General features: G+C 60.4%; 1 protein-coding gene across 1 annotated transcript; it reads right to left on the bottom strand.

Annotated features, from left to right (window-relative positions):
* Nucleotides 1-316: 316 nt before the first annotated feature.
* Nucleotides 317-9,868, bottom strand: PAQR4 (progestin and adipoQ receptor family member 4). Its single transcript, XM_037898743.2, has 3 exons — nucleotides 9,637-9,868; nucleotides 3,858-4,076; nucleotides 317-3,511 (listed from the first exon to the last, which is right to left on the bottom strand). The coding sequence occupies exons 1-3, from the start codon at nucleotides 9,800-9,802 to the stop codon at nucleotides 3,078-3,080; spliced, it is 819 nt and encodes a 272-aa protein (XP_037754671.1). The 5' UTR covers nucleotides 9,803-9,868; the 3' UTR covers nucleotides 317-3,077.
* Between the last annotated feature and the right edge of the window lie 238 nt (nucleotides 9,869-10,106).

Raw genomic sequence — 10,106 nt, 5'->3', positions numbered from 1 at the left:
AGTAGGGAGGGGTGGGACATCATTGGAGAAAATCCACGGCCAACAGGGGTGGAAGAACATTGAAGATCCTCCAGTACTGGATGTGGGACATCAGTGGAGAAGACTCATGGCCATGGGGGACAGAGGATGGTTGAAGATCCCAGGGTGGAAGCACGCAGCAGAACCATCCTTGCTTGCTCCTCAAGAGGTCTCACATCTTCTTCTACCATCTCTGCAGCAGATGCCTAGCCTTCAACGGAGCAAGGCAACTCTTCTGCCAGTGGAAACGGAGGTCCTGGAGCCAGCTATGGCCAGGGGACCAAGAACCACACTCACATGAGCTCTGTCTCTGCTTTATTGAAGCCTAGAGCTACCATCTAACAGGATGCTGGTGGGAGGCTGTGGCCCGTAAGAACCTCCATCCCCCTGCTCCCCACACCCCTGCACAATGTGGATGTTACCCTCTTACTTTTCAGTTTTGCATTTTTAATTTAAAAAGATATGTTGCTTCGGCACGAAGCCACGAACACTACCTGTGTTCATGTGCCCTGAGATAACGAAGACTGGATTTTGGTGGGGCAGGGAAGAGCAGAACCCACCCAACACCACCCCTCTGAGGGAGGCCAGAGAAATACAGCCATCCCTTCAATGTGGGAGAACAGTTCACAACCTATAACCCCCTTCCTACGTTTCCTTTTGGCCTCATTTACAGGGTGGGACAGCAGGGGCACAGAATCCAGAAGGCCTGATCTCTTCTCTCCCCACACCCCAAGCCATTTGACCCTATCCCCTTCCTAGAGCTGGGGACAGAACCTAGGAGTCCTAACTCCTAGGCCTCCAACGCTAACCATTAGAACCTGCATGCCTCCCAGAGCAGAGATAGAACCAGGAGTCCTAGTTTTCATCTCTCCCTGCTGTAATCCACATCATGCTATGTGGCTGGTTACCCTTTGATGCTTGACTCCTTGTCTTGGCACAGCACAGCTGTCTCAGTTGTCCATTTTGTCCACCCATGGTCCTCCTCGACCTCTGCTACCCTTTGTACTGCTTCCTTAAGTTCGTCTACATGGCAATTCAAAGCAAATTTCTAATACTGAACTGGTTTCTAAACGAGTGTGGCTGCCTACCAGGAATGAGGTTGAGAGGGCCCCATTTACAGTGAGCAAAACAATCAGAGAACAAGATGGAATTTAAGAACTGCTTATGTACATTGGCCTCCACCTTCAGAACCAGCTTGGCCCCATATATGTTTCCTGGCAAAACCAGATTAGAATTTGGATTAAAAATTCAATTTGGCTATATTGACACATGGCCTCCCACCTGGAATCCCAATTGAGAAACCCTTTAGCTATATTCACACATGCAGCCTCATGACTGGAATCAGGACTGAGAATGAGTTTAGCTACATTACACATAGCCAACTGGAATCCAAATTGAGAACCAGTGTAGCTTCATTCACACTTGGGCAATTGGAATCCAGATTAAGAACAATTTTAGCTACATTCACACCCGGCCTCTGGACAGGAATCCAGACTGAGAATGAGTTTAGCTATGTATGCATGTGGCCAACTAGAATCCAGATTGAGAACTAGTTTAGCTACTTCCACACCTGTGACTTCTGAATCCAGATTAGCTCCATTCACACACACACCTCCCTGCTCAGGATCCAGATTAGCTATTCAGGGCCCAGTGAACAGGAATTGGAAAACAATGATCCAGAGCTGCCTCTGTGTTTAGTGGCCCTAAGTTACGTAAGGGGAAGGGGAACAGTAGGCACACCCCAATGCCAGCAGAGGGTGGAAGGGGAGCCCTGGCGCTCTTAATGCCCGGGGCTCCCGCTGAGCACCATGGGGTTAGCAGCAGATGGGACGTGTAGTATAAAAACAGGTTGATGGGGACACAGTCCCCCGCTGGCTGTTACTGCACCAGGAGCCGTGACTGCTGCAGAAAGAGGAATACCTGTTCCTTCCTCTGCAGGAGGAGAGCGTGCAGACCAGGACTCGGTAACAGGAAACACCCCCCACCCCACCCTCAGAGCAGGGAGCAACAGGAAACTGAGGAACAAGCGGTTGAAGCCGCTTGGCCCAAGGATGATGGCAACAGGAGAGAACCCAGGAGTCCTGCTGTAGCTCCTAGATTCCACTGCCTCCCTCCCAGGCCAGCTCATTAGTGTTGGGAGTCAACTTAAGACACTGATACCTCCCTCTTATCTCCCACCCAACACACAGCTTCTCCTGGGCTGCCTCCCCCTATCCCTGGTCAGTGCAAACCCCAGCATCCAGGCACCTCGTCAGCCCTTTAAAAAGTAGAAAGTATTGCATGGTGTCTGAAAGTCTGTAGGATACCTGGATAAAAGGTCTAAAGCGGGAGAGGGGCTGCTCCACCCCCATCTCCTCAAAATAATGCCCCCTTGCAGCCCCCACCCTGCCCCAGTCCCTATGGACGAGCACTGCTGGTGATCCAGAAGGATCCAAAGGACCGCAGCCAATAGAAATCCATCCCTAGTGGTCCAGAATGACCCACGGACAGTGGGCATCTGGCTGGAGCTTTGTTAATGGGAGTCTGTGGCTAGTGACCCAGAAGAATCCTCATCAGCCAAAGGGAGTCTATCCAGAGTCTAGCTAATGGAAGTGCATTGCTGGCAACAGAGAAGAGCCCTCAACCATGGAAATCCAACCCTGGTGATCCACAATGACACTCAGCCAGTGGGAGCCCTGTTCTGGTGATTCAGAAGACCCCTTAGCCAATGGGAGTTGATCCAGAAGACCCTAAAACCACCAGAAATCCATCAATGGCCATCCAGAAGACCTCTTGGCCAAAAGGACTGTAGAAGGTGCCTTGGCCAAGGAGAATCCATTGTTGGCCAACAGGAGTGACTCTAGAGGATGCCTTTGCCAGTGGGAATCCATTCTTGGCCAACATGAATGGATCAAGAAGACAACTTGGCCAATGAGAATCCATCACCGGCCACCCAGAAGACACCACAGCAAACAGGAGTGGATCCAGAAGACCCCTTGGCCAACGGGAATTCATCGTGCGGTGACCTGGAGGGGTGCAGCCATAAGACCACACCATCCCCCGCTGGCTGGCGGGCCCAATCAGTCCTGGGGGCAGGCATAGCTGGTGACCCACAGCAAGTCGGCCACCACCCCCCAGTGGAGGTAGAGGATGCTGACCACCACCAGCACGTGCATGATCTGGTGGCTGTTGAACCAGTAGTCGAAGCAGCCAGGTTGCCAGCGCTCAGGCACGCGGGAGATGTTGATGACGCCCCCCAGCAGGGCCAGGCCGTCCATGATGAGGTACGAGCGCAGCGAGGAGGGGTGGCCCGTGCCCAGGCCCACCCAGCGCAGGTAGAAGAAGAAGAAGCGGAAGAGGGCCTGCCAGGCGAAGGAGCGCAGGCGCCGCACGTTGGAGTGGGCCGTCACTGCGCAGATGATGGCGTAGCTGGACAGCGCCGTGTAGGCCAGCAGGGCGGCGGTGCGGGGAAGTGGGGAGCAGGCCAGGGTGCAGTAGATGATGGGAAGGGCACCTGCAGGAGGGGGAGCAAAGAGGTTAGAGGTCGGGGGCAACCAGCCCTTTCTCAGCCCCATCCAGCCCACCTGGTCCCTCCATTGCCCCACAATGCCATTGCCCTCCCCTCCCCCCTGGGATCCTCTACCCTTCCAGCAGATCAACCCTAGCCTCAGTTCTGCCCCTGCATAACACCCAACCAGTCCCCCCATGCCCCCTGGCTCTGCCCCAACCAGTTCCCCGCAGCTCTACTTCCCGTAACCCCCAACCAGTCCTGCCATGCCCCCTAGCTCTGCTCCCAACCAGTCCCCGCCAGCTCTGCCCCTCCATAACCCCCCCAACCGGCTCCCCAGCCCCCCACTCACCCAGCGTGTTGACCATGCAGACTCCGCACATGTCGAGGGTCAGCAGGGTGTGGTAGACGGCCGGCCCCCCCTCGTGGTTCATGAAGAGATGGTAGAGTACACTGCCCAGCTGGGGCACCACGCAGGCCAGGTAGTGCACCACGGCCAGCCAGCCCACCGAGATCCGCGCCCACGGGATGGAGAGGGGCAGCAGGAAGATGAAGCCCAACAGGGGGATGCCTGAGACCGAGACGGGGAGGCTCAGCTGCAGTGATCGGCCATGGGGCACCCCGCTCCCCTCGGACAACCCAATCCAGACAGCACCCCCCCCCCCCAAGTGCCACAAACTTGCTCCTTCCCCTGGAGTCACCCCAGAACCAGAGTCCCCTCTGCACAGACACTGCACCCCTCCCCCAGGCTGCAACTTAGGGTCTCCCAGGATGATCCCAGTTGTCTTAGTATCCCTGGGTTCGATCCCCAGCTCTGGGAGGGGAGTGGGGTCTAGTGGGTAGAGTGGAGGGGGCTGGGAGCCAGGACTCCTGGGTTCGATCCCCAGCTCTGGGAGGGGAGTGGGGTCTGGTGGTTAGAGCGGAGCTGACTGGGAGCCAGGACTCCTGGGTTCTCCCCACAGCTCTACAACAAGCAGAGATGGGAAGAGCTGCAGGCAGCCTCCTCCCCCCAATCCCAAAAGTCCTTAGAGGGCAGAGAGGGAGGAGCAAAGATGCACCTGGCATCACTTTATCAGCTATTTGCTCTGGGGTTGGATGGAAGGGACAGCCCCAAGGACAGCGACCTGACCTGACCTACAGCCCCCTGCCCCGACCTACAGCTCTGCCGGTGCCTCTCGCTCCTGGCCCTCCCTGCTCTAATCTACCACACCCCGCTCCCCTCCCAGAGCTGGGGATAGAACCCAGGAGTGCTGGCTCCCAACTCCCTGCCCCCCGCCCCGCCCTCCCCAGCTCCAGCCCACTAGACCTCACTCTCCTGCTGATCGTGGCCGGACAGTTACGATCGATAAGTCCTTTGCAGATAACGATAGTGTATTAATACATTCCCACCCTCTTGAGATTTTCCAGCCCTTCTACCCCACACCCCTGCTTTAAGCCTCTCTGAAGGGCCTGGGGCATCCTGGATCTGAGGGCAGGGGTCTCCCAACTCCTGCTGGAGAGGGCTATCCAACCCCCCAGTGCCAGGCTCAGCTGCCTAGAGGTGACCCCCCCCCTCCCCTCCCCAGCGCCAAGGGCACCAGGAGCAGAATCAGCAAAGAAATCAGATGCTGAGCTGTTCTCCTGACAGCTGAGAGCACCGAGCCCGTGGCACCAGCTTGCCAGCAGCTGCAGAGGGAATATGAACCAGCAGAGATGCAGCCAGCTCTGGGGCGGGACAGCTGGAGAACAGCCACACACAATGCCGCAGGGGGATGGCTCGCCTGGTACCTAGAGGCAGCCAGCTTTGGGGCAGGGCACAGAGGAATCCCCACAGCTCTCTCATGAGTGGTGCCACACTCAGGGAATGACCTCAGCTTGTGAGGCCAAGTGAGACGTTAAATAATCATGATTTACACTCCAGAGACACTTCCCAACGCCAACTTCACATAGAACCCAGGAGTCCTGGCTCCCAGCCCCCCTGCTCTAACCCTTAGACCCCACTCCCCTCCCAGAGCTAGGGACAGAACCCAGGAGTCCTGGCTCCCAGCCCCCCCTGCTCTAACCCACCCCTCCCACTCCCCTCCCAGAGCCAGGGACAGAACCCAGGAGTCCTGGCTCCCAGCGCCCCCTGCTCTAACCCACCCCTCCCACTCCCCTCCCAGAGCCAGGGACAGAACCCAGGAGTCCTGGCTCCCAGCCCCCCTGCTCTAACCCTTAGACCCCACTCCCCTCCCAGAGCCAGGGACAGAACCCAGGAGTCCTGGCTCCCAGCGCCCCCTGCTCTAACCCACCCCTCCCACTCCCCTCCCAGAGCCAGGGACAGAACCCAGGAGTCCTGGCTCCCAGCTCCCCCTGCTCTAAGCCCTAGACCCCACTTCCCTCCCAGAGCTGGGGACAGAACCCAGGAGTCCTGGCTCCCAGCCCCCCCTGCGCTAACCCACCAGCTCCCACTCTCCTCCCAGAGCTGGCGACAGAACCCAGGAGTCCAGGACCTCAGCCTCCCTGCTCTAACCCACTAGACCCCACTCCCCTCCCAGAGCCTGGACAGAACCCAGGAGTCCTGGAGACTTGGAAGGAAGGATAGCTCAGTGGTTTGAGCATTGGCCTGCTAAATCCAGGGTTGTGAGTTCAATCCTTGAGGGGGCCATTTAAGGATCTGGGGGAAAAAAATTGGGGATTGGTCCTGCTTTGAGCAGGGGGTTGGACTAGATGACCTCCTGAGGTCCCTTCCACCCCTGATATTCTAAGTCTCTGGAGCCCTGGTGTCTGCCTAGTTGCTACACAGAGAACCAGACAACTTGTGTCAGCCATGGGTGATACAGGATGGGCTTGGTCCTGCCAGGGGCACCTGTAGGGCAGGACATAGGGTCAGGCGCCCAGGTCTAAGCCACTTAGGCAGGGAGCTAAGTGGGGGAGGCAGGCATTGGCCCCTGACGTCAGGGCCCCAAGTCAGCCCTGAGCCCTTAATGAGATCATCGTTAGCAGGGAGCTAAAAGCTGAGGGAGGATCTGCCAGGGGGCGCGGTGCTGCAGAGAGTGCCCCACCCCAGAGGGGCTGCATCTCAGCACCGGGTGAGGGGTCCCCGTATGAACAGACCCAGAGGGGCCATGTCTTAAGTGCCAGGCAAGGGGACCTTGTATAACCAGCCCCCGCGGCCCACCCCAGAGTTGGCCGCATCACAACACCAGGGAAGGGGAGGCAATTTCCCCTCACGGAAACGTGTGCCCAGGGCTCCGTCTGGGCTCCCGGCTCTCAAGAGCCCAAGACAGATCGGCTCAGTTCACATGATGCCCTCCTGCATGTCTCCCCCCACAATTCCTTCTGGCATCCACTCCCAACCTCCCTACAGGGCTCCCCCAGGCAGGATCCCACTTCCCCCACCAACATCCCTGTGCAGGGGCCACAAGCCCCCCAAATCTCCAGTTCCCCCTCCCCCAAATTATCAGCCCCTTCCATATAGCCCCAGCCCTCACTTTCCTCTGATCCCCCCATGTGGCCCCACATTTCCAGCACCCCATATCCCTGTCCCCCCATACACCTCTCCCCAAAATCCTCCTGATCTCTACCCCACACATTCCAAGCCCCCTCCCCCGATATCCCTTCTCTCCCTGACCCACCCACCCCAGCAGGATCAATCCATCCCTCCCCCCAGCTTCTGTGTCCAGGGGGCAGTTCCCCGGCCCCTCGCATGGCAGGAAGCATTGATCCTGGCACTGCCAGGCAGAGAACAGTGGCAGGAACTGGCGCCAGGGAACTGGCTCCTGGCCTTGAGCCATCCCCCTTCTTCAGTGAAGGGGTCCCTGAACCTGAGATGCAGCCACCTCTGGGACAGGGCAACTAGTAAAAGCCACACACAACACCACAGTGTATGGGGCAGGAAGTGAAGGAGAAGCCTGTATCCAATTTAATCTGATTTCAGAGGGACATAGAGAGGAGCTGGGGTTTGGCCCGGACACCAGGGTTCATGCCCTGACTCTGGAGGAAAGGGCCTGAGGGCTATGAACAAGGCAGGGATCTAACCAGAGGATTCAACTGGCCAATCTCTTCTAATGACAACAGCCCCCGACCTTCACCCGGGAATGGGGACCCCCATATACTCCAGCCCAGATCCAGGGAGAGAACCCAGGAGTCCTGGCTCCCAGCCCCCCCATACCCACTAGATCCCCCTCCCCTCCCAGAACTGGAGATAGAACCCAGCAGTCCTGATCTGACCTCTAAACCATCTGGCTGCCTCTGCCACTTCAGGTGAATCTGCCCCCTGAGCTGAGCTGATCCCAGCTAATCCCAGGAGATGTCTCGGGCACCAGGAAGGGGGGGCTGCGGGGATGCTGGAGGAGGCAGAGAAGGTCACGGCTCGACAGGGATTCACGCTCACTCCTGCCCCAGCCAGCGTTCCCCACCGTCCCCCCGACCCCGTAGACTCTAAGACCAAGGTCCCTGAAGGCCAGGGGTGAGCTCACCAGGGGATGCAGAACAGAGGGACCCAGCTGGGGATAGAACCCAGGCGTCCTGGCTCCCAGCCCCCCTGCTCTAACCCACTAGAATATGGAACCCAGGAGACCTAGGAAGCTATTAACCGTAGCTGATCTGGGGCGTCCCCAGCGCATTCCTCTGCCACCGACTATGAGGTGGGGTTGGGGGGTAACAGGATGGAACTGCCCAAACTCATCTCCTAGTACCAGGGATGCCCCACCCACACCCCATTCCCCGGGGGCTGGGAGCCAGGACTCCTGGGTTCCATCCCTGGCTCTGGGAGGGGAGTGGGGTCTGGTGGGGCAGAGCAGGGGGGGCTGGGTAGGAGCCAGGCCTCCTGGATCCCAATGGCACCTTGCGAGGGATTTTGTGCTCAGCTCAGCAGATCGAGAGGGAAGCCTCTGCCGGAGCCAGGTGTCACATTCCTGCGCACGCTGGGTGGGGACCCAGGAAGCAGCGCTGCTCGTGAACTTGGGACTCACTTGGCATGGTTGCAGTCAAGGGCCTTATCACAAATCAGAGGGGCCCTGCGCACCCCCGGAGCTGGGAATAGAACCCAGGAGTCCTGGCTCCCAGCCCCAGCATAGCCCATCTCCCGGCTTCTTCTTCTGCCGGTGCGGGAACCCCCATGCTCTCCGGAGCCCGACGTGGGGATTGGCTGCTGGGGTGCCCAGGAGAGGGAACAGATCAGCCCAGGGCCCGGTGCAAAGGTGGGGAATTGGGGGGAGGGGTCCAGGGGGGTCTCAGTGCATGGGCAGGGAACTGGGGTAGGGAGTCTCAGTGCTTTGGGTTGTAGGAGCTGGTGAATTGGGGGATTGGGGTTGAGTCCATGGGGCTCAGGGGCTGGTGTACATAGGAGTGTGGCACACTCAATGGGTCGGGGAGTGAGTATGGAGTCAGTGCAAGGGTATCGGGGGGCAGGAGGCCAGCGCATGGGGGGGATGAGCCTGCAGGGCATGTAGAGAGCCGGTGCAGGAGGGATCAAGGTGCAGGGGAACCGGGGGGCAGAGGGTGTAGGTGGCTGGTGCAGTGGGGGGGGGGAATTAGGGGGGATCAGGGTGCCTGGGGGGCACAGCCCAGGGCTGGGGGAGATCAGGGTGCACGGGCAGGCACTGCCAGGGGCCGGGTGGGGGATCAGGGTACCTGGGGGGGGGATCAGACCCCGGGGGGGGGGGGAAATCAGGGCATTGGGGCACTGGCCAGGGGCGGGGGGTCAGGGTGCACAGGAGGGCACTGCCAAGGGCTGGGGGGGATCAGGGTGCACCGGGGGGTGGATCAGGGGGGCCGGGGCAGGGGGGGATCAGGGTACATGCGGGCATTGCCTGGGGGGGATCGGGAGGCCTGGGAGGGGATCGGGGCACATGTGGGCACTGCCCGGGGGGGGGGGATCGAGGCCCTGGAGGCGGGATCAGAGGGTCCGGGGGCGGGATTCGGGGGCACCGGGGGAGGGATCAGGGTACATGCGGGCACTGCCCGCGGGGGGCGGGATCGGGGGGCACGCGGGCACTGCCCGCGGGGGGCGGGATCGGGGGGCACGCGGGCACTGCCCGCGGGGGGCGGGATCGGGGGGCACGCGGGCACTGCCCGCGGGGGGCGGGATCGGGGGGCACGCGGGCACTGCCCGCGGGGGAGGGCGGCGGAATCGGGCCCCGGGGGGGCGGGATCGGGGCCGGGCTCACCGTGCGTGTAGATGTTGCCCAGCTCGTTGTGCAGGTAGAAGAGGCTCCGCAGGCAGCCCGAGCCCGAGCTCGCCGGCCGGTAGCCCGTCAGCACGAAGCGGTTGAACTGCAGGTGGGGGGGGGAGCTGGCCCAGTCCAGCAGCCGGGGCCCCCCCAGGTAGGCCATGGCCCGGGGCCCCCCCCCCCGCGGTCAGCTCCGCGGCATCCCGGGGCCGCTGCCTCCCTCCGCCCGCCCGGCCAGCGGCACCGCGCCCCGCCCCCGCCCGCTGTGAGCTCACACTGGGCCCCGCCCCCCGAGCGGCCCCGCCCTCCCGCGCGTCCGGGCTTCCCCGCCTTCCCCGGAGCCGCGACGTGAAGGTTCCTCCATTTGCATAATTCGGGCCGCACTCTAATTTGCATGGTGATGCACCGACCCGTCATTTGCATAGATTTGGCATCGACTCGCCCCGCCCCCCCTTCCGGCCGCCCCA

The sequence above is a fragment of the Chelonia mydas genome, chromosome 6 (genome assembly GCF_015237465.2).
Source record: "Chelonia mydas isolate rCheMyd1 chromosome 6, rCheMyd1.pri.v2, whole genome shotgun sequence".
NCBI classification, from domain to species: Eukaryota; Metazoa; Chordata; order Testudines; family Cheloniidae; genus Chelonia; species Chelonia mydas.
Note: the sequence above shows the minus strand (reverse complement) of the source record. Positions and strands in the feature narration are given on the sequence as shown.